Raw genomic sequence first — 25,293 nt, 5'->3', positions numbered from 1 at the left:
ACAGAGATTCTGATACATTTGAAGTACTGCAAAAAAAAAAAAAAACTGTGAAGCCAGGGGCAATTTTCACATTTTCCACACACATGCTAAAATTTGCCAGCATTTTTTTTAGAAGATTATTTAAAACCAAACATTTTATATTTTCTGAAAAAGGTCCTGGAGAATTAAATGGTGGCCATTGCAATTTTTTTTACGCTGCTCAATATTTGTGCAGCTGCTTATAAAGTGTACTTAAAAAAATACTAAACTAAAATTTAATGCACACAAACACAATATAACACCCAAGTATAAGGCAAGATATTAAAGATGGAGTTGCATTAAGTAAAGATACAAACACCTGACCGCGTATATTGAAAATTGCCAGTGAAATGACGAGAAACTACAGTACCTAAAATGTTTCGCGGATGATGCTTTAAAAGCATTTACAACCCTGGAATTATTACTCTCACTCTAATGTTCTTGGCAATACCTTACATGTGTGGTGCAATCCCGTACTGGATTTACATATGCATTTTTGCATTTGTTTGTATGCATTAGGTGGAGGCTAGTGGGCTTCTAAGTTTTTTTTTTTTTTTATTATTGTTATTTATTTTATTAATTTCTTTCTACTTTTAAAAACAATGGGCCAGATTCACAAAAGAGATACGACGGCGTATCTCCTGATATGCCGTCGTATCTCTGAGATACGATTGTCGTATATATGCGCCTGATTCATAGAATCAGGTTACGCATAGATAGAAAAAAGTTTGGGAGCAACTGCGCTAATAAAACTAAAAATAGGTAAATGAATGCTCCTAAATAGTGCTCATGTGAATACAAATAAAGCTGCACCTTACTGTAAATGGTAGAACAGTAGTAACATATGGAAAAAACAAGATGCGCTAAACAAAAACAAATAAATACACCCAGAGATCATGTCACAAATGATTTGTCCATGGAAAAAACAGGAAAAATTAGAAGACCAAAGTCCTTAGAGGGACAACGTAACGCCTATTCACCAGTGCAGTGGAAAAGAAGAAAAACCAAAAAGTCCACAGGTAATGATCCGAAACTTGAAGTGATAATCCAATAAACAGTGATCCTCCACCAAAGACAATTGAATCCGCTTACCAGATTTCCAGCGGTCTCTTAACTAAAAGAAGACCCCAGAAAGCGTGTAGGTTATTACTGTTGAAGTTGGAGTGTAGATGGGCCGAGCTGGATACCAATCCCTGTCTCATTCCAGTGTATAAAAAGCTTGTCTACCAGGTACCATGGAAATCACATAAAGGGCCGCAATAGTGTAAAACCATAGATAAAATTTTATTAAAAAAGTCAAAAACACACTTACATTGTAGCAGTGTTAAAAGGCATGTCTATTTGGAGCTCCGGCCGGAAGCAAACCAAAACGACCCGTCCAAAAGGTATGGAAGTAGTGCAGGTAAACGGGGGGGTGATCCGATGCAGCACACGTTCCGCCCGACCGGTTTCGCGAAATATCGCTTCCTCTGGGGCACGGGTGACACACCGCATCAACCCCCCTTTAAATAACAAACCCTATATGGGAGTAAACAGCGCCGTGGGCGCGCATGCGCACATGCAATCCAGACCAAGCCTCTGTCTGAACTGCCCTGATGTCCAGTGCGCATGCGCCAACACTCCACGGAAACCGAGACTTCCCAAAACAGCGTTAGGCTGCCTCATCTGACAGCCAGCAATTAAACTAAAAACGTAATGCCACGGGGTGTCGAAAAAGAACACCCTGCAACCAATGGAAAGATCCGATGTCAGGCCGCCCCGGAACGCAGGGACGAACTTCCGCATGATGTAATCACGCACGTCGACGCTGTAAACTTGCGGCGGTGTAACGTAAATGGGATACGTTATGCCGCCGCAGCGTAGCCCATTTCTACGTGAATCTGGCCCAATGTTTTTTCTTTAACCACTAGAGTACCGGGCCATCGTCAAATGACGGCTCCACGGTGACTCTGAATATTCAACAGGATGTCAATTGACGTCCTGTATTCCTGCGGCCACTGGGGGGCGCGCGAGCGCCGGCGGCGGCGCGCGCGCGCCCGGCGCATCCCCGAGATGCCGATGCGCGTGCCTGGCGGTCGCGATGTCCGCCAGGTACCCGCGATCGGTAACGACAGAGCAGGGACGTGGAGCTCTGTGTGTAAACACAGAGCTCCACGTCCTGTCAGGGGAGAGAGGAGACCGATCTGTGTCCCTTGTACATAGGGACATAGATCGGTCACCTCCCCCAGTCACCCCCCTTCCCCCACAGTTAGAACACAATACAGGTATACATATTAACCCCTCCCTCACCCCCTAGTGTTAACCCCTTGAATGCCAGTCACATTTATACAGTAATTAGTGCATATTTATCGCATTAATCGCTGTATAAATGTGAATGGCGCCAAAAACGTGTCAAAAGTGTCCGATGTGTTCGCCGCAATGTCATGGTGACAGTAAAAAAATCACAAATCGCCGCCAATACTAGTAAAAAAATTAATAAAATAAAAATGCCATAAATCTATCAGCTATTTTGTAAACGCTATAACTTTTGCGCAAACCAATCAATATATGATCATTGCGATTTTTTTTACCAAAAATATGTAGAAGAATACGTATCGGCCTAAACTGAGGAAAAAAAAAGTTTTTTAAAAAAAAATTGTGATATTTATTAAATAAAAAAGTAAAAAATAGTGTTTTTTTTTTAAATTGTCACTCTTCTTTTGTTTATAGCGCAAAAAATAAAAACCGCAGAGGTGATCAAATACCACCAAAAGAAAGCTATAATTGTGGGAACAAAATGATAAAAAAATTGTTTGGGTACAGTGTAGCACGACCGCGCAATTGTCATTCAAAGTGCGACAGTGCTGAAAGCTGAAAATTGGCTTGGGCAGGAAGGGGCGTAAGTGCCCGGTATGGAAGTGGTTAAAGGGGTTATAAACAATGCACTAGCTTAAAGGAACCTATTTAGAAAATAAAAAAAAACGAACCTTTACAACCCCTTTAACTTTGTTGATATTACAATGGGGCTAACAAGATCCTAGAAACTTTCAGTGTCTCTCCTGCCCTCCCAATGCAGATTCTTGCTTGATTAGCTGCTTCTCTGGCTGCTACAATGACAGCTTTGGAACTGAAAGTAACAAAATCATCATTGCCTTTGGGTTCACTGGAAAGAGAGGAAAGCAAGGAACTGATGTTCCTTGATCTCCTCTTAATCTACCTATCCAGCTTATGTGAACCATTTCAATTCAGGAAGTTTTTATACATTCTATGAAGTGATTAAAAAAGACAAAATACATTTTTGCAGAGAGAATGATTGTATAAAGGCAAACCAGCAAAGTGTGTGCTAGAAGCAGACATCTTTAAAGCTGATCACTTTAAGGCCTAGTACACACGAGAGGATTTATCCGCGGATACGGTCCGACGGACCGTTTCCGCGGATCAATCCTCTCGAGGATTTCCGCGGATTTGGATCCGATGGAGTGTACTCACCATAGGATCGAAATCCGCGCCGAAATCCCATCGCGATGACGTGTCGCGCCGTCGACGCGATGATGACGCGGCGATGTGCGCGACGCGGTCATATAAGGAATTCCACGCATGCGTCGAATCATTACGACGCATGCGGGGGATCCATTCGGACGGATTGATCCGGTGAGTCTGTACAGACCAGCGGATCAATCCGTTGGGATGGATTCAAGCGGATAGATTTGAAAGCATGTCTTCAAATTTTTATCCGCTTGAAATCCATCCCAGGGGAAAAAAATCTGCGGAAACGGATCCGCTGGATTGTACACACCAGGGGATCTATCCGCTGGAACTGATCCGCAGATCAATTCCAGCGGATAGATCCTCTCGTGTGTACGGGGCCTAACAATAGGGATGAGTAGCCCAATTTTTATAAATTTATTTTAAAAGTGAAATTACTCTATTTGACTAAATCTCTGCAAAATTGTCCTCTAATTCTGCTATTTTAGGTACATTTTGCTCATTGTATTCATTTTGAACCCATGAGAAAAGATATGTATTTTTTTCCTGTTTTTGCTGGCAAAAATGAAAATTTTCTGAAAAATTTTAATAAAAATTTAATGTGGAGTAGTTTTACAAATTGAAAGTCATTTTGTTACACTGGGAAAGTGAAATGCAGTGTATGTAAAATGATTATGCTTGAAATAAAAGTACAGCTTATTCAGAAAACAATCTAAACTTGCTTTTTAAAATGACTATATATGTTAAGAACATTTTAACTATACATGAGAACAGGAAACCACACCCCTTTCCACAGCGAGGTCTCCCAGAAGTTCGGCCCCCCTCCTCAATCCACCGCCACCAGCCATTCAGAAAAGCGCAGTGAGCTTTGCACATGCGCAGTAGGGAACTGCCTGTGAAGCCACAAGGCTTCACTGCTAGTTTCCCTTACGAGGAATGGTGGCGGCAGCACCCGACAGGCGAATGAGAAAATGGCTGGGGTGCCGATGTCACAGGATCCCAGGACAGGTAAGTGTCCTAATTCATTTTTGGAGGGGGGGGATGGAGCTCCGCTTTAAAGTTTTCATGATATATAGTTTGAATACCATGTCATAGATATATTATTTGTACGTATAATATATCATTGTAAAATAACATATTCCACATTTTTTTTTAATTTGTATAGAGAAAAACAGGGGTTTGGAAAAAAAATGGAAAAAAAACATTTTTTTATAATTTTTTTTTTATAATTTTCCATTTTTTTCCTGGGTCTTCCCATTTCTACTCATATATTCCTGTCTATGTTGTTACCCTCTTTATATTCTGGGTGTATTTTATTGGTCCTTGATTTCTATTTCAGAGTAAGAAAAAAACAGTAACAACATTTTTTAAAAGACATTACACATAGATACTTTGGCCCAGATTCACGTAGATCGGCGCAAAATTGTGCAGGCGTAACGTATCTCATTTACGTTACGCCTCCGCAACTTACACGGGCAAGTGCTGTATTCTCAAAGCACTTGCTCCGTAAGTTGCGGCGGCGTAGCATAAATTACCCGGCGGAATTCAAATTCGGTGGGTAGGGGGCATGTATCATTTAAATGAAGTCTCCACGCCGAACGAACTGCGCATGCGCCATCGTTAAAATATCCCAGTGTGCATTGCTCCAAATGACGTCGCAAGTACGTCATTGGTTTTGACGTGAACGTAAATGACGTCCAGCCCCATTCACGGACGACTTACGCAAACGACGTAACTTTTTAAAATTTCGACGTGGGAACGACGGCCATACTTAACATTGGCTGCGCCTCATATAGCAGGGGCATACTATATGCCAGGAAAAGCCTAACGTAAACGTTGTAACTTTACTGCATCGGCCGCGCGTACGTTCGGGAATTTGCATACTTGACGCGGATTTCGATGGAAGCGCCACCTAGCGGGCCAAAAAAAATTGCACTTAAGATCCAACGGCGTAAGAGACTTACGCCTGTTGGATCTAATGGGTATCTATGCGTAACTGATTCTAAGAATCAGTCGCATAGATACGACGGCTCAACGCAGAGATACGACGGCATATCTGGAGATACGCCGTCGTATCTCGGTTGAGAATCTGGGCCTTTGTTTCCAATATTTATTTATATTTTATTATTTGAAGTTATTTTACAAAATAATAAAGTACACCAAAAAATAAAAATACAAGTATTTTGTACGTAAAAAAAAAAACATGAACTGTTTAAAGCACATTGCAACTTTGGGCCCTTTTCACACAGGTGTGCCGTATGGACACCAATGGAGTGTGTTAAGCACAGAATGCAGGGGTCAGGAGTTTGTAATATGACAAGTGCATGGTTCAGGAGTGTGTAAGGCACAGACCTATGTGGAGAATGCAATCAAAAAATGATCCATCCACCCCATGGAAATACTCTCCCATCTTATATCCCCAACAGTACAGATCTCCACCAACAGCCCCAATCTCCCCCATACCCCTTAATCTACTCTTACCAGCCAAGCCCCTGAATACAGACTCACACAATAAAGACCCCCCTCCCAGCCTAATTTCTCAGTACAGAGCACCACCTAGACCTCAGTACCAACTCTCCTTTCAGTATAGATCTTAAGGCTCGTACACACGGTCAGACATCCAACAAACTTTCCCTTGGATTTTTGTCCTAATTGATTTGTCCAGTCACACCCATAGCATACACACGCTCAGACTTTTCTGCAAACTTTTCCAAAAATTACCCAACATCACATGGTTTTCTGCTCTTTTCTGCTCTTTACTGCCACCCTTTGGTTAACTGCTATTGTTTGTTGATTTTAACATTGGTTCTGAGCATGCGTATTTGCACTTTGTACAAAAATTGGTTGGCTTGCTGTACACACGGTCAGACAAGGCACCATCGGACTTTTGTTGCTGAAAAGTTGGTCCGTTTGCAGACCCAACTTTTTGTCGGATGAAACCCGAAAAATTTGGTCCGATGGAGCGTACACACGGTCGGACAAATTAGAAAACTTGCAGATTTTGAAGTTGGTTGGCAAAAAGTGTGACCGTGTGTTTGGGGCTTTAGGCTGGGTTCACACTGATATGACACAACTTTCATCCTACTTTGCTCTGTGACAACAGTCCTACATTGGTCCTACATCGGTCCTACATTGGTCCTACATTGGTCCTACTTCCATCCGACTTTCATGAACAGGATACTACTTTGATCCGACTTTGTGATTGTTTTGACTGGTCAAAGGACAAGTCAGACTATCCCAGTGTGAGATAAATTCCTTTTACTGCTGCTGTAATCACCATGTCAGATGTCAAAGTCGGATGGTTAGGACAAGGATACTACTTTGAGCCGACTTCAATGATATTTAATGGGCTGAAGTAGGATCAAAATCTGACCAAAGTAGTACAGGGAGCATTTTCAAAGTCGGATCGACTTGTGTCGGACCAGTTAAGACGGCTCTCATAAGGAAACATTGATTTTCACACGTCATGCGACATGAGCTCCCAATGTCGGAGCGTTTGTCGGACAAGTGTGAACCCGGCCTTACCTCACAAGATCAGCAGAAGTTCCCAGTTCCCAGAAGCAGTGACAGTTCAGAGTGAGCTTTGGTGTGCAACAGAACAAAGACGGAGCATCACTTCTGCTCAAACTGTGACTGGGCAGGCAGAAATGCAATGCAGTGCAAATATCTTGGGCAAGGCAGCATCATGCAACACACACAAAAAATAAAATGTCACATGGCTGCAACAACTTCAGAGTGTGCACTGCACCTCCTGTACCACAGTAAGTATGCCAATATATATTTCTTTGCTAAAATTCTTGCAATTTCTGTAGCATACTCGGCTAGTGTTTTTCTTTAAAACTTGCACTTAACTAAAAATATACCTGTATATCATTTTTTTTCATTACAGAAAACAAATATCATATTCAAAAGAATGTGCACTCCAACTACAAATCTGTACTTTTTGTTTCAACAGAATCCATGTGATGATAGAAGGCACAGAGACATCTGGTCTAGAGATAAAACCTGTGATCGGCTACCAAAATTTCTCGTGGTAGGACCTCAGAAGACTGGTGGGTAACTTTAAAATATTCTGACATCAATTTGTTAAATTATCAGTCCATCCAAAATTGATATTTCAGATTTTGATATAAGCTGTACTTTGACAATGTCTTATATGTCTGGGGCACTCTATTAAAATCTTCACTTGGGTCTCTGGGTTTATATAAGTACCATCATCATAGTCATTATGGGAGTGTCTCCCCTCTTCCTGTTCAATTATCTATCTATTTAACATAATAGAGAAAGGCACGGAACACATAAAAAGTCAGTGTAAACCCCCGAATCTCATCAATAGACAGTAAAAGACTTGGGAATTTATATTAGGCAGATCTCTGATGCTTTGAAATATCCTAGACATAGCCCACCAGTTTTCAATTAGAACTAAGCAGCAGAGTATCTTCTCCTTGTGCTTGCATTGATTTTCTCAGCATACTCTGTCTCTAGCATGTATGCATGTGAGGTAGAGAACTTAGATTGTAAGCTTCTTGATGACAGAAATTGATGTAAACAGGATATAAAGTGTTGTGTAAATTGTCTGCACTATATACAGTAAATACCTGTAAAAATCTAAATAACATGTTGGGTGCTTATTGCTTTTAACTATTATGGGTTGTGTAACATTAGACCAAAGATTAGAGCAAAGAAAGTTTAAAAAGATCCCATCACTACATTAAAATGTCTTAAAATACTTTAATTGATTGTTGCATTTATCTAAGTGCACATACTTGTGAAATTATGATATATATCTTGAAAATGTTGCAGGAATCCAGCACGGATTTGTCAGGTTCTTAGTTCCTCTAACACAACTTGAGAATGTGAAGTGGAACCATGAGCTCAGAACTGCCATTTCTGTGTTTACATGGCAGACAATTTAAACACATCAGCTATACCAGCGTTTTTTCTTCTGGGGATGTCAAGTGGGTCACTGAGCCAACAGTTAAGCAAAACAGCTGTCACTTTGCATGGTGATCACCCATTGGCAAAGCTTTGTTTCCATAAGCCCTAACTGTGAGAGAGTACCCAGCATATGGACACCATGCATGCACAGAATTACTGACTGCTCTCTCTCACAAACAAGAAGGCAGCACTTTCAGAGCACATTGATTGGGGTATAAACAGAGCCCTTATCAACCACTTCCCTACCTGTATTGAAGGTTAATAATATATTTAGATCATTTGAGTATAATACATAACAGATAAAATGTAGGCAACACAAAAATTAAGATAAAGGTCAAGTGTGACATTTCTAACTGCAGCCAAATAAACAACCAAATAATAGTAAACATGTAAACAGACATATCCCCATTCTGTCAGAGGAGGATAGACAGATCGTCTGGTCCTAGTGATTAGGAACAGCGATCTGTCTCCTCCCCCAGTCACTACATTGCCCCCACAGTTAGAAACACCTCCCTAGAGGACATTTAACTCCTTGATCGCCCCCTAGTGTTATCCCCTTCCCTGTCAGTGACATTTATACAGTAATTAGTGCCCATGTTTAGCTCTGATTGCTGTATAAATGTCACTGGTCCCAAAAAAGTGTCAAAATTGTCCGATCTGTCCGCCGCAATTTTGCAGTCACAGCCATTACTAGTAAAAAAAATAATAATAAAAACGCCATAAATCTTTCCCCTGATTTGTAGACTCAATCAATATACGCTTATTGCAATTATTTTTACCAAAAATATGTAGAAGAATATGTATCGGCCTAAACTGATGAAGAAATATCTTTTTTAGATATGTATTGTAGCAATAAGTAAAAATATATATATATTTTTCAAAATTGTCAGTCTCTTTTTGTTTATAGCACAAAAAAAAACGCAGAGGTGATCAAATACCACTAAAAGAAAGTTCTATTTGTGGGAAAAAAGGACATACATTTAGTTTAATTACAATACTGCACGACTGCACAGTTGTCAGTTAAAATAATGCAATTACTGGTCATTAAGGGGGTAAATCCTTCCGGGGCTGAAGTGGTTAAAAGACCACTCCATTTCTGTTTTGTTAAATTGTAATGGGATGTAAAGTTATATCTGTTTATCGCATTAAGGTGATAAGGTCCTGTTCGACAAGCTTCTAAACAGGTCCAGCTTGTCACCTCCTGGCTGGATGAGGTAAAAGTCTGATTTTAATGTGGAAGAGATGTGAAGATGGTCCGAGATCTTAGTCTTATCTGAAACCAATATGCCAGAAAACATATAAGAATCTAATGAACTCATGTCATGAATCAGGCACAAAAATCAGGAAAGACCTAATCCATACAAATTGAATTTATATTGTCAGAGGCCATATCGGCAGAAATAGATAAATCAGTGTCCAAATAGTGCTTTTTTAGTGTTAAACGACATGCAAAATTGGTAACGTCTATTAATGTGGAAAACAAACAAAAGCTGTGTTTCCAGTGACAATGTATGATCAGACACATCTAAGACATTAGTGACAGGTAGGGGGTGTGCTAAGATTCTTTATTTATTGCATTATCTCTCCTTTCATTTATTTTGTTTTTCATTGTGGTTTATAACAACACTCTCTCACATTTGTTGCTTTTTTATACACTCTTTTTTTTGCCACTGCAACTTCATATCTGATTGCACAGTACTTACCACCTGTTTTTCACCTTTCAATAAAAATCCAAAAGCCAGTGTGGCAGGTGGCCAAGAGGGAAATCCTATGGTCTTTATGAAGTAGAAAATGCCAGCGAGTAATTTAACTAATATACCCAGGGCTCTGATATCTTTTTTTTTTTTGTTTCCCAATTGAGGACAATGATATGTTATTGCCAGACAGTGACAAGGTCAAAAGTTATCGTGCATAGTAATCTTGAAATAACATTATTTATTTTTTAACATTATTTATGAGCTATGAAATAAAATCATGTATTGCCTACTGTTCACCGAAATGGTGTTGTTAGAAACACAGCACGGATTGTGCTCTTGTGGAAAACAGAAGCCAGTGTTCTAAAAAGACTTGAAATACTTAAAGGATACATTCACCTTTAAAAAAATATATATAATAATAATAAATGCACATCCTTTTGCAGATAAAAAAAGTGTATATATATATATATATATATATATATATATATATATATATATATATATATATATTTTTTTATTATGAGCCTGTATAGCATTGCACCTGTGATGAGTAAAGCGCTCATCAGTGCTCTGGTGGTTCATTGAGAATCAATGGCTGATGGTAGTTATAGTTATCCCATCCACAAAACTATAAATGAATGATGCGGCCCGGTGGGAATTTTGTTTCTACTTATGACAGTCGGTGCAAGGAGAAGATCCCCAGCCCACTGTCACAACACTAGAGACTGGGGGGGGGGGGTTGAGGGCTGCTCAGTTAGTAATTTGTTGCATGCTACATTCTCAATATGATTGTAACATGTTACTAAAAGTGAGCTTTTCCTTTAATGTGAACAAATCACCAGGACTAGATGGCTTACACCCGAGAGTTCTCAAAGAACTTAACCAAGTCACTGCTAGACCATTATTCTGAATCTTTAAGGACCTTCTTACTGACTGAAATGGTACAAACTAATTGGATATTATTTATGATTCTGTTATTTCCCATTTTTAGTATATACCTGTCTAATTGTTGTTATTTGTGGGTCTCTGTCTGTTGGTTTATTGCATATTGGAGGTGGTCGCATTTATATTATTCACTTACCATAATACATCTTTATATTTTTACTTACATATGTTTGGTGTTCCTCTGTTGCTAACCACACAGTTCTGGTCACACCTGGTACATGACACACTGGTTCAGCCACATCAGTTCAGGGTGGAAGTCCTCAGGAAGGATGTGCTGGAACTGGAGAGAGTCCAGAGAAGGACAAGAAAATGAATAAGGGGTTCAAGGATCTCAGTTATGAGGAACAGTTACACACATTAAACTTATTTTCCCTGGATAAGAAACGCTTAAGAGGAGATATGATTGCAATATACAAATATCTAAATGGCGATTCTAGCCTAGGGGAGGAAACTACTTAGGCCTCGTACACACGAGCGGATCTGTCCGATGAAAACGGTCCGCGGACCTTTTTCATTGGACATGTCCGCTCGGAGATTTCGGTCTGATGGTTGTACACACCATCAAAATGAAATCCGCGCGGACAGGATACGCGGTGAAGTGGCCGCGCCGTTGACGCGGCGACGTGCGCGACCCTGAAAGGTCAATGCTTCCACGCATGCGTCGAATCACTTTGACGCATGCGAGGGCTTTCGGCCGAGCGGACATGTCCGGTAAGTCGTACAGACGACCGAACATGTCCGACGGGCAGGCTTCCAGCGGACATGTTTCTTAGCATGCTAAGAAACATTAGTCCGCTGGAAACCTGTCCGATCCGCCGGAAAATTGTCCGGTCGGCCGTACACACGACCGAACATGTCTGCTGAAACTGGTCCGCAGACCAGTTTCAGCAGACATGTTCGGTCGTGTGTACGAGGCCTTAGTCTCAGGTTGCTCAGGAAGACAGGTGGCCACTCAATGAAGTTGGACTAGAATTCCCTTCACAATTGGTGGTGTTAGCAGGAAGTGTAGATAATTAATTTTTTTTAGGCATCTTAGGGAACACAGTATACAGGAATTTGGAAAATGGTAGAGACGTAAATACACCCACACAGGTTGAACTTAATGGACTGGTGTCTTTATTCAAACTTACCAACTAAGTCACTGTATAATTAAATAAGTAATAAAGTGCAAATGACTAATAATGAAGCCCAATTAATTAGAAAAAATGAAAAATAAGGAAAAGACAGCTTCAAGTTTTTTAAACAGTTCAACCTTTAGCAAAATGCCTAATTGGCAACACTATAAAAAAATATGACAATCCTTCAAACTACATGTGTATTATGCAAATTGTAGTTATTAGAACTTGCAGTGACAAAGCTAAGATGTCCTGGTGATGAGATACAAGATACTGTGAAAACAAAAGTATCTCTGAAATATTTTAGGGGCTTTAAAGGAACAATTAAGTAGCAGATGTTGATTTTTTTTCTTTATTGTAATGCTATGTACCAGGGAGATGCATGCAAATACATTTTTTATTTAAGGCCTTACTTCATTACCTGTTTCAAATTACATGCTGCTTTTAATAATGAGGGTATTTATTACCTAACAAATCATTCAAAAGTGAAACGCTTTACTAATAGCTGTTACCCCTTTATTGCATATGTTAATCGTATTCATAGTTCACGTTAATTTAAAAGATAAATACACAACAATACATAACATATCTCTCTCAATTTGATCTGCTTGAATAAAATAACATTTTCTTTCCGACAACCATTAAAGATAGTCCTCAATACAGTAACTGTGTCCAGTGACTGATATTCTTTTTAGCATAATGATAAACCCAAAATGTCCATGGCAAAACTGACATTTCTACAGCCATAGCTGAATGACGATTGTCCCTCCCATACTTTTAAATGCTCACAGATCCTCAGAGAGGATAGGTACTCTGTTTTTCTCTTTTAGAAAATGATATATTAATCTACTGGGACACCAATGATTTAACATTTTAGAATGCTCCTTCTGTAAATGCTTCTATATTTTTTTAACATTCTGAGGAATACATTTAGATCACATTGAGTTAATATTAATCAAAACAGCATACTTTTACTGCATGACTAACTACCGAGAATTACTATGGGGTTGTGTATTACAAACTTGATATATTAAAATATTTCATTCCAGAATGGGAGTTTGTTTCATTTTTTTTATTCTATAACTTTAGAATTACAATAGGAATTTCCTTTCATGTTGTGAGTTTTTGCTGTCTGCTGGCAAACTCTTTCCATAACTTCCTGGATCCCCCACATCATGCATTGAAGCTTATATTCTGATATTTACTTTCAATTTCTGAGGACTACACATCCCATGGCACATTGCTTGCCATCCTAAAACTTCTCTCAACACCTCTGTAGTTCAGAAGGCAGGCTTTGTGAATTCTGTGACATGGCAGTGCCTATTCACAGCATGTAGTGATTACACATCACATACTTCAAAGAAGTGTAGGGATCTTCACAAAGTATGTTTACAAACTTCAGGATCAAATAGATTAATAGGAGGAGATTAGAAAAGTAAATAAATTCAATGTGCAAAATATTTTTTGATTTTACAATTTGGCCATAGATGGCCAGGTATGGGTCATTATGACATTAAGCTTTATTAATTCTGATTTTCTGGTAGATTGCACAACATTTTTCCTACCGATCAGTTTAATGATGTATCATGATGGTCATATTATATTAGGATACTAGTAAGTGAAAATTCTGATGTGACACAAAATTAAATAATAAATGAAAATCAACCACTGTGTGTCACTGAAGATTAACAAATGACTGAAAAGATGTGTACAAATAAAAATAATAAAACACAAATACAAGTGAGTAAATGCATATAACTGAAAAGTGGATTAGACTGTCCGTGTGTTTATAAAGATTAACAGTATGTGCAAGGAAGTGGCTCCAAGAGGAGTGTTAGTCCATATATTCCCAGGTGTCTAAAGAAAATTTCTTCAAACAATGAATTCCACAGAGAATATCTTCAAAATAGAGGGTAATAAGAGGCTGACACCACCTTCCACCGAGGGCACACCCGAGTGACAAATAAATCCCCTTACCGGATATGCTGACCGCAACGGCGGTCAGACTGAGCACGGGTATGTTTAGAGTCACCCAAATGACTATATGCTGTATGCTGGAGCTGCTTCAAACCATATCCTATCGACCGGGGCGGATGGATGGCTCAAATACAAAAAAAGAGAAGGGGGCCCATAGTGCAACTTTGCAAAACAGTTTTAATGTAAAAGTAAAGTAATGCACTTACAGGTAGTTGAAGAAATTCGGGCCCAGTAAGATGCACCATGTGCAGTTAAAAAACGGGATCTCGGCATCCACTATTGCTTTCCTTTCCTGGGTCAGTTTGTTCGGATTAGCGTGATGACGTCGGGACGCAGGCCACACCTATGCGTTTCATCATATGTTGACGTCGTCTGGGATTGGCTGCCAATCCCAGACGATGTCAACATATGACGAAACGCGTAGGTGTGGCCTGCGTCCCGACGTCATCACGCTAATCCGAACAAACTGACCCAGGAAAGGAAAGCAATAGTGGACGCCATAGTGCAAAGTTGCACTATGGGCCCCCTTCTCTTTTTTTGTATTTGAGCCATCCATCCGCCCCGGTCGATAGGATATGGTTTGAAGCAGCTCCAGCATACAGCATATAGTCATTTGGGTGACTCTAAACATACCCGTGCTCAGTCTGACCGCCGTTGCGGTCAGCATATCCGGTAAGGGGATTTATTTGTCACTCGGGTGTGCCTTTGGTGGAAGGTGGTGTCAGCCTCTTATTACCCTCTATTTTGAAGATATTCTCTGTGGAATTCATTGTTTCAAGAAATTTTCTTTAGACACCTGGGAATATATGGACTAACACTCCTCTTGGAGCCACTTCCTTGCACATACTGTTCATCTTTATAAACACACGGACAGTCTAATCCACTTTTCAGTTATATGCATTTACTCACTTGTATTTGTGTTTTATTATTTTTATTTGTACACATCTTTTCAGTCATTTGTTAATCTGCAGTGACACACAGTGGTTGTTTTTTATTTATTATTTAATTTTGTGTCACATCAGAATTTTCACTTACTAGTATGTTTGCGCTGTACCTCTCTTTTTTCTTATTTGTTCCCAATATATGTATCTATATTTTTGGTACCAGCAGCATTTTTTGGCTCTTTTTGGTTTAGCGCAGTGTTCATTCTTTTCTATATTAGGATACTGACATAGCATCATCACGAAAGTAAAAGTAAGCTAAATTGGCTACATAAAATAAATAACAGAGTTGCCCATCTCAAGAAGAACATCTTGGGTGTAACTGAAACAACTTGTCCTTTCAACATTTCTAAAGCGGTATGCCTCTTTTTATTTAATTTTTTATTACCTTCTACAGTCATTAACCACTTAACACCCGGATGATATTGCTGGTCAAAGACCAGAGCACTTTTTGCGATTCTGCACTGCATTGTTTTAACTGACAATTGCACGGTCATGCGACGTGGCTCCCAAACAAAATTGGTGTCCTTTTTTCCCCACAAATAGAGCTTTCTTTTGGTGGTATTTGATCACCTCTGTGGTTTTTAATTTTTGCGCTATAAACAAAAGTAGAGCGACAATTTTGAAAAAAAATGAATATTTTTTACTTTTTGCTATAATAAATATCCCCCAAAAATATATAAAAAAACATTTTTTTTCCTCAGTTTAGGCCGATACGTATTCTTCTACATATGTTTCGTAAAAAAATCGCAATAAGCGCTTATTGATTGGTTTGCGCAAAAGTTATAGCGTTTACAAAATAGGGTGTATTTTTATGGCATTTTTATTAATATTTTTTTTTCTAGTAATGGCGGCGATCAGCGATTTTTTTCAGTACTACGACATTATGGTGGACACTTCGGACACTTTTGACACATTTTTGGGACCATTGGCATTTTTATAGCGATCAGTGCGATCAGTGGATTACTATAAAAATGCCACTGGCAGTGAAGGGGTTAACACTAGGGGGCAGGGAAGGGGTTAAGTATGTTCCCTGGGTGTGTTCTAACTGTAGGGGGGGTGGCCTCACTAGGGGAAGTGACCGATCTTCTGTTCATACATTGTATGAACAGAAGATCAGCATTTCTCTCCCTGACAGGACCGGGACACACAAAGCTCCCGGTCCCCACTCTGTAACGCGCACAGGAGTCAGGGGCGAGCTGGGGGTGATGTATAGCTATGTGCACTAGCGCAGGGGAGTGGACCTGCCGCCGTAAAATGACGGCGGCTGGTCGGCAAGTAGTTAATAATCTGTTTTGGTTACTGTTTATCTATTGTAATTGTAGCGGGAGCCGCTCTGTCAACCGCGGCCATACGAACATACTGTACTCGCCAGCACACCGCGGATCGTATAAAACATACAAAAGTTTAATGCAGTGAAAACATCACAAGGATTGCAACGTTTCGAGGCCGCGCAGGACCTCTTCATCGCCGGTGTACTGGCGAGTATGTTCATATGATTGTTGTTCCAGTTCCCAGCTGGTGATCTCTTCAGCACCCATTTTTGCACTTATTGGCCGTTTTAAAATCCAGGAAGGTGTGCGATTGGAATATTAACTAAGACTGTCAACCACGGCCCCACACCTCCCGCCATCCCCACTGCTGGCCGCTGGAAAAAAATACTGACACAGGCGCTCATTGAAGCAGACCGCACCTATCAGTCCCAGTGGCAGTGATTTCTCCCCTTCCCTTGTCTTCCTTCTGTGGTGAATGGTGCTTTCACACAGACATTAATCCGCTCTGCTCTTTCCCTTGTCTATCTATTGGCAGGGAGAGAGAGATAATCATATAACAGCAGCAGAGAACCATGGAACATGAAGTCCCATCACCAAACGGCTCTGGTGATGCTTAAAGGGGGGGACTACAAATCCCATGGGCTCTGCAAGAGAGAGGGCTGGCTAAGGACTCCATTTTGTAAGGTTGAGGGGAGATCTCCACGAGAGAGATAGATATGTCCATAGACTGCCATGAGACAGTTCCAGAGACTGCTGTGAGATGGTTCCAGAGATGGGGTGAGATGGGTGTCCTACCAGAGAGAGCCCTCCAGTGCATCGAGTCGCAAAGCAGCCAGGTGGGCCACTGAAGAACTACCTGCCAGGACATCCCTCATTCTTCTTTGGTTGCAGGATAGGTGAGAGGGCAAATTGCCCACTTTGGTGACGCACTATCCACTTTTGAACACTGTAGGCAGACATTATAGTTTGGAAGATAAAATTCACTGTGCTGTCTAGTGATTTCCCTTCACTGGATTCTGAGGATTTATTGCCTTCTATGAGTTCCTTCTTGTGAAGATAATCGCAAGGCCTTGCACTTTGAACATTGCTATGTCATTACCCTTAAAGGGTACACATTACTAGTATTTATATTACCTCATTGCTCATTAGTATTAAAGGTACTATAGGCTGGCCTGGGGTTCATCTTTAGCTATAGTAATATCTACAGAAATCAATAGTTTGCTTTGGGTGTCCATTTATTACTGTTATGGCTGTGGTATTATTCACTTATTGTTGCAAATTAGTATTGACTGCTTTAAGAACTATTTCAACCAAGTCTTGGCTGTTTATCCACAACTTGGCTGACCAATATCCTTTTAAGTCTTTGCTATTGACTAAGTAAATTTGAGAGAGCTTAAACAGTTTGAACTATGTCTGTGTGTCATTACTGTGCTATTCCATTAACTACATTGCTAGGGGCTGAGACGCTTCTTGGGGTTGAAGGGCAGAGTAACGGACTGAACAAACGTAAGCTTCTCCTATGGGAGTAGTGCTACATAATGTTTGGGGGTTATTTAGCTTAGTGTAGAGCCTACCAGTGAGCTGAGTCCACACCAGTTGTGCGAGTAAAGGGGTTGCTGGCCCACTTTAATTAAAGGACATAGAACAGCTCATCCAGGATTCTCACACAGTGGTTATAACAAAACAATAATGTTAACTGAAAAAAAGAGCAACCTGGCTCTCTGATCTGCACTGCTGGTCAGGCATTGGCCTCGGTCCTCTTGACTCTGTAACAGAGTCCCTGTTTTGTACACACTCTGTACCTCTGCTGTTACTATCTTTTGCAGCCTCCTCGCTGCTCTAGCCCACAGGCTTGGGCCCTCCGTCTGCTGTCAGACTATATCGTGCAGACATGCATGGTTCTCCCTTGTACACCAGGAGACCTCTGGAGGGTGGAGCCCAGAACCCTGGTCCTGAATCTACTATTAGCCACACACACCAGTGGCGGGCCATCCATACCGGGCACAGGGGGCGACGCCCCCCAATCAATGCGCTTGGCCCCTAATCTACATTTTTTTTGAAGCATGTGATGAGAGTCTGAGGCTCTAATTGGCTTAAAAAAAGGGTGGGCTGGGGGCACAGGGCATTACGCCCCGAGCCTACCCAGTTGTGTGACAGTAGTTGGGGGTGCCTGTGACCCAGCCGAACGAGGGGTGGTGACAGGTGGATTGTTTGCCATCCCCTCCCAAAAAAAAATATACCACCAGCCTCCACTGACACACACCTGAACAAACAGTGTGCTGGCTATCCCTAAATCCTGGTCCCAGGATTGGAGATTTCCTCCCACCCAGATTGCTGCAAAATCTCCAGGCTCCTGGTATCTAATGGCCTGTACACACGATCCGAATATCGTCCGAAAAGGATTGTACGATGTCAGATCGTACGATTTTCGTTTAGTCAGTGTAGTTGTCGTCCGAAAATACAATAGAAAACACTACAACACATGACATCACTTCTGATTATTTTTTTCTGTCGTACGAGAAATTTTGTGACTTTAATAACCTATTCAATTTTACTTGCGACTATTAAGCGAAAAAAGTCGTACGATCCGTCGTACGATATTCGGATCGTGTGTACGAGGTATGAATGGAAATTTACAAACCTCAGAGGGAAATAACAAAAGATTCCCCCACATTAAATAATCATCTTGGAGCCCCTCAACCTGTCTGGTTGAAAATTCTGGATAACAAACACTGTACTGTCGCACTATTACTTTATAAAGCATGTTTGATTCTGAGCATCCCGTTTTGATTATGGATTGCATAGATCTTTAAAAGATTGAAAAGAAAGACTTATACTAAAATGAAACTAAAAATGAGTATGAATTTAAATTACAACTGAAGATGTTTAGACTATAGCACCTAAATACATTATGCAGAAATATATTACATTTCCTGTTAATATGCCTCATGAAACATTTTTGACCCTAAATAAGAACAATCTCTTTTACTCTGTAACATCTTAGCTATTCTAATAAATATTGGACTGTAGTGCATGACATTAATTTGTAACCTATGAGCTGTTAATTTGCAAGCATTTTTTCTCACCACATAAATATCCCCTACTTGATTATATACACAGTAATATCTTATTATTGGGTTTGTGTTGTCATGGACAAAAATGGTAAGAAACAAAAAAACAATGTACAATTTTAGAAAAGGAATTTTAAACCTACATTCAAATCATATACACTATCATTTATCAGTAAGGATCAACTCATAAGGATCTGCTCATCTCTAAAACATGTCTACTGGTCTTTTTAGTGGTAGGCTTTTACACAAGCATCTTTCACTTCCGGTGAAGACTACTATCACTAGGTATTAAGGTTTGCACCTTGTACAGTACAGGATTTCATGTCATCTGTGCCCAGTCTTGCCACAAAGAGTTAATCCAGCTCTGAGCAGTCCTCTTATCTTATTTTCAGTGAGATAAAAACTGACACACAGAGAAATAGAAGTCAGTTTCTCCCCCTTACTGTGAGTGATAGGAGATTTACATATCTCATGCACAAGCCTGAGAGACATTCTGTGTAATTCAGATCCCCTCCTCCTTTCTTCTCCAGCTCTCCCATGATTGGCTGCTCCACACCTCAGCATGATTGGGCATGCTGAAGTCATGTGGTGACATTTCTGGGTTTTGACAGGATGTTAATGATCATAGCAGAAGTTCAGTGAAAGAAATACACAGGAGAAAATGCATATTGACTAGGGGGATGTAGAGGTGGGCGGGGAGTCTACTGACATCACAAATCCACCCACAAGCTCCGGACAACAGACCCACCCACATAATCTGAGTTTTTTTAGGTCTCATAACAGACAGAGGGGTGACATTTGACAGGTAAGGATACATGCAGGAGGCATGTACTGTATATACTTACATATAACCACTATGGCAGTAGTTTAGAAAGGATGAGAGTGGGTTTACATCCACTTTAATGTACTGTAAGGTCATAAGCCAGCACATACAAAATCAGGTCCTTATATATTATTAATGCCTGATTAATATGTTCTGTCTGGTGATTAACACCACAATAGTACACAGTTGGGCATTGCTTTTTTTCAGAACAAGCTATAAGAATTGTTACTCCCTTGTTCTAGTATAAGCAGTACCAACAGACAATGTTTAGTAAAATGCAAAAATGAATTCTTAAATTAAAGGGGTTGTAAAGGTAAAAATTGTTTTCACAGTAATGCAAGGCTTTAGGGGGGGCCACGACACTCCACACCAGGGAGAAAGTCTTGCATTACTGTGTGGAGTTACACACAGAAGAACGGGAAGTGAGGATTTCTCAGAAGAAATAAGGACATTTAAAAGCAAAATCGAAGGATGAGGTAAGTGAAGGAGGACTACACTAAGGTAAAGGAAGCTATTTAGGGGACTTTTTCTTTTACCTTTACAACCCCTTTAAGGAAATAATTTAGGAAGAGCAGCACAACTAAGGGGACAAACAGGTCAGAAAGGGGTTAAATATTGTTAGTTCAGTGTAAAAAAAAGTGTAGGTCTTACCCAATTGGAGGCTGAAGGTCAGATTTTTTTTTAAAAGCCTATGGCGTGTGTAACACACCCAAAAAACTCCACCCGGTGCAGAAAAAATGTGCACACACATAAAGAGTATTCACAAAAACGTGCAGACGGGTGTAACGTCAAGTGGTCCTCCTGTGAAGAAGGGACCCAAACCCTGATCCCCCGGGGTGTTAGGCACCAGACGGGGACTGAGGTACTGTGGTCCGAGCAACCGAAGCCGACACGGACCCAACTTCCTCGGAGGGACTGCCGAAACAGAACCCTCCCAGTACTAGGTGGGGCTCCCCTGAAGGGAGACCCCATGAGAGCAGGCAGACTAAGCCAGAAGGCCATGTCCACCCACTGCCAAGACGTTCAGGGCTGGCCCGAGGACCGACACCCTAATAATATCACAGTGAACAAAACGTGCACAAACAAAAATAAGACAAAAACGTGACAAACATAGGCTTAAATAAAAGAAAGTGGGGGAAAGGGATAGTGAAGAGGAGAGTGAAAGAAGTGGTCATTGTGATCAACAATGACCAGGCCGTCCGGCCAGAAATAAAAAATTCCTCCGGTCTTAGCCAAAAGGCCCGGCCCAGGAGGCAGGTGCTAAAAAAAGCGTGTAGCTGGTGCAGTGACCGTGGTATCTTTAAATCAAAGTGTCCCTCACACACAGTGATCCTCAGATACCCCTGGACTGCCACTCCTGGGGCACATGCACCATAGGCTTTTTGTTCCAAATCAGACCCCCTGACCGGCCAGTGCAGCCTTCCACCCCTGCCAGCTAGAGAGCCCTTCAAGGTTTTCTTAGGGAGAACTGACGCTCAGGTAGCAGCCTCCACCAGGCTGAAGGTCAGATGAGAAGGGTAGAGCCCCAAGGGTGGTTCATGTAAGGAATGCTGGGTACTCATTCTGGAAAATTCCCCCATCCACTAGCCCTAGATTTGCGGTCGTGGGGACTCATTATATTGAAAAGAAAAAATATAAAATTAGTACATTTTGTCACAACAGCTTGGTGGGTCAGAGGATCTTTGGGAGGGAAAATTTGTATTGTTACAAAACTCGGGGGGCCCATCTAAGGTATGGCGTTTCCACTTGGTTTGTTATTTATAGTTCTCTCAGGAGCTAGGTCCCCTGGGAGAAATTGTAAGAAGGTATGAGTTAAAAAGGTCTCCGTTGGAAAAAAACCCCTTCAGCTCTGGAGGGTTTACACCCCAGTCATGAACAGGCCATTTTTTACGATACGGCACTATGATACTTTAACTGACAATTGTGCTGGCGTGCGGCACTGTACCCCAAAAAAATGTATGTCCTTTTTTACCACAAATAGAGATTTCATTTGGTGGTATTTGATCACCTCAGATATTTTTATTTTTTGCACTATATACAAAAAAAGACAGACAATTTTGAAATAAAAATATATTTTACTTTCTACTTTAAAACATTCCCAATAATTTTTTTTTATTTCTTCATCAATTTATGCAAATATGTATCCTGCTACATATTTTTGGTATAAAAAAATACCAATACGTGTATATTTATTGGTTTGTGCAAAAGTTACAGCGTCCACAAGCGATGGTATATATATATTTTTTACTAGTAATAGTGGTGATCATCCACTTATAGCGGGACAAATTGGACACTTTTGACACTTTTTGAGGGCCAGTGACACTAATACAGTGATCCGTGCTAAAAAAAATGCACTGTTACTGTACTAATGACACTGGCGGGGAAGGGGTTAACATTAGGGGCGATCTAAGGCCCCGTACACACGAGAGGATCGATCCGCTGAAATTGATCCGCGGATCGGTTTCCGATAGATCCGCTGGTGTGTACGATCCAGCGGATAAAAATTTCCTAACATGCTAAGAAATCTATCCGCTGGAATCGGCTCCAGCGGATCGATCCGGTGGTCTGTACAGACTCACCGGATCGATCCGTCCGAACCCATCCCTCGCATGCGTCGTAATGATTCGACGCATGCGTGGAATTGCTTATATGACAGCGTCGCGCACGTCGCCGCGTCATCATCGCGGCGACGGCGCGACACGTCACCGTGGTGTGAATTCGGCGCGGATTTCGATCCGATGGTGAGTACAATCCATCGGATCAAAATCCTCAGAGGATTTATCCGCGGAAACGGTCCGGAGGACCGTATCCGCGGATCAATCCTCTCGTGTGTACCCGGCATAAGGGTTAAATGTGTTCCTTATAAGTGATTTCTAACTGTGGGGGAGGTGATTTGACTGGTGGAATGTAAAGATCAGTGTTCCTGCATGCGCCCCAGACCCAGAATTGTCAGATCATGTACCAGGTACGTGATCTGGCGCAGAGTGGCTCTCCTGCCACAGTAAATCTATGGTGGGAAGTCACTAAGTGTTTAAAGGGTCACTAAAGGAATTTTTTTTTTAGCTGAATAGCTTCCTTTACCTTACTGCAGTCCTGGTTTCATGTCCTCATTGTTCGTTTTTGCTTTGATGTTGCTGTAATTGTTCGCTGTTCTGGACACTTCCTGGTTGTCTGTTTCCTGAGGACCACAGTACTGGGAGATTCTAGTTTCATTTTTCAAACCATCACTGCTCTGTGGCTCTGTACATGCACACAGGCAGGATAGCATGCAAAAGCGAAACTAAATGCAAAAACGAAAGTAGATGCAAAAACGAAACTACAGGTACATTATATGATTGATTTTTATCTATTTTTAATCAATTTTAAAAGGAATCAGTTAACTATTATGTCTTGTGGCAAAGTCACTTGGTTTTTAGCAGAAATAGCGATAAATGCAGCGCAGCAAAGTCACCAAAATAGCAATAAATACGGCTTTATTGCATCCAAAAAAATAATACAAACAAAAAGGCCTACTCCAGCTTAGGAGGCTAACTAAACAGTAGTGTCCCTCACTACGGGTTACTGGAGTGGCTATTCCGGCCTCCAGTATAAACAAACAAAATTAAAGTTTGATATAAACAATAAGTTCTGACAGACCTTGTTCCTCAGACATACATGTCATGTAATCCATGTTATTATTTTAAGGGTTGGTAGAAAGACTAAGGTTGAGAAGAGATTTGTAAAAATGTTAAAAAAGTGAGTCAAATAGAGAGTAAAGAATGGGCTATGGAATGAGAGATCGTAGAGAAACAAAGGTGAGAATGATCACAGGGTATCTATTAATGATTACGAAAAAAATGTGCATCTTTTGTGTAAAAAAAAAAAATAATCATTATTTTTTGTCAGATATGTTTTAACTAAGAAAACAAAACAACATTTTTTTTTTTTGCACAAAGGTAGAAAGAGTTGGTTTAAAGCGATAGTCAACCATTGTTTGTTTGTTTTTTTCTTTATGAAACCTGCAAGGTAAAGTAATAATGTGCTAGTATGCATCACATACTAGCACATTATGTGAAACTTAACTTAAAACGAAGCTTCCATCTACTCACGTATTCCTTCAGGGTTCACGGTCAGAGCCGCGATGACATCACTCCTGCGCATGTCCTCGGGAGCTGCCGTTTATGGCACAGGACTCATAATGTAACTAGCAGCATGTACAGTAAGTATGTTTAGGAGATATTTACAATACCTATGAGGAAGCATTATTATAGGCTTACCTATAGGTACAAATTATGCATTGGAGTTTACTCCCACTTTACCAAAGAGCTGTATAATCAGAATTACCATTCTTAGTTTTAAAATATTATTTTTGCTGAATGGTATTGCAAATCTCTTTAAAACCAATACTTTCATTTTCTTCATTTCCACCAATATAACTCACCTGGTTGTCACTTGTGTGACACTTTTTGATGGATTCATGTGGATTATTATTGCAAGGCTTCCTTCTCAAGTCAGTGTGCCTGTAGTAAGAATGAGGTTTCCTGCTGATTAGTTTATGTTTGAGGCTAGATTGCCAAAATCATTTTCATTCTCTTATTATAGGCTGTAACTGTTTGATTGTCTTCCCAACTTATTTTTTAAGATTTTATGTAGAGATGTAGTGATGAGGGAACCAAGCACAGTTTGTATCGCTGGATGTTCTCTGATGTAATGAAAATTTCTGCAAACCCAGAACATAGCGCCAAAATCCAACTGAAGACTATGAAAGACACACTTTGTAACTTTTGTCTGGACGTTTTTTTTGTTTACAAAAGTTTATTTGTATATAAATGTGGATAAGCAAACACATATTAAGAACATATGGACAGTACATATTTCAGCATAGTTTCATTGAAAATCAAAACATACAACAATATGACTTAGTCAAGTAGTGCCTATGTGACATGAAAATAAGTACTTGTTACTTCATAAAACACAAGGTTAAATATTTAAGAGACACCGGAGATGTAGGGGGCAAGAGTTATAGGAGAAGGGGTGGTAACCGAGTGTA

General features: G+C 40.5%; 1 protein-coding gene across 2 annotated transcripts in view; it reads left to right on the top strand.

Annotated features, from left to right (window-relative positions):
• Positions 1-25,293, top strand: part of LOC120918466 (bifunctional heparan sulfate N-deacetylase/N-sulfotransferase 4-like) — a 494,123-nt gene that overhangs the window by 416,567 nt on the left and 52,263 nt on the right. For both annotated transcript variants that reach the window (XR_005744379.1, XM_040330064.1), the window contains exon 8: positions 7,439-7,535. Coding sequence is in view for 1 of the 2 variants with exons in the window: in XM_040330064.1 (XP_040185998.1) it covers positions 7,439-7,535 (97 nt within the window). In the remaining variant the exon portion in view is untranslated. The remainder of the gene's footprint in view (positions 1-7,438; positions 7,536-25,293) is intronic.

This window comes from Rana temporaria, chromosome 1 (genome assembly GCF_905171775.1).
Source record: "Rana temporaria chromosome 1, aRanTem1.1, whole genome shotgun sequence".
Lineage (NCBI taxonomy): Eukaryota > Metazoa > Chordata > Amphibia > Anura > Ranidae > Rana > Rana temporaria.
This window is presented reverse-complemented; position numbering and strand designations above follow the sequence as displayed.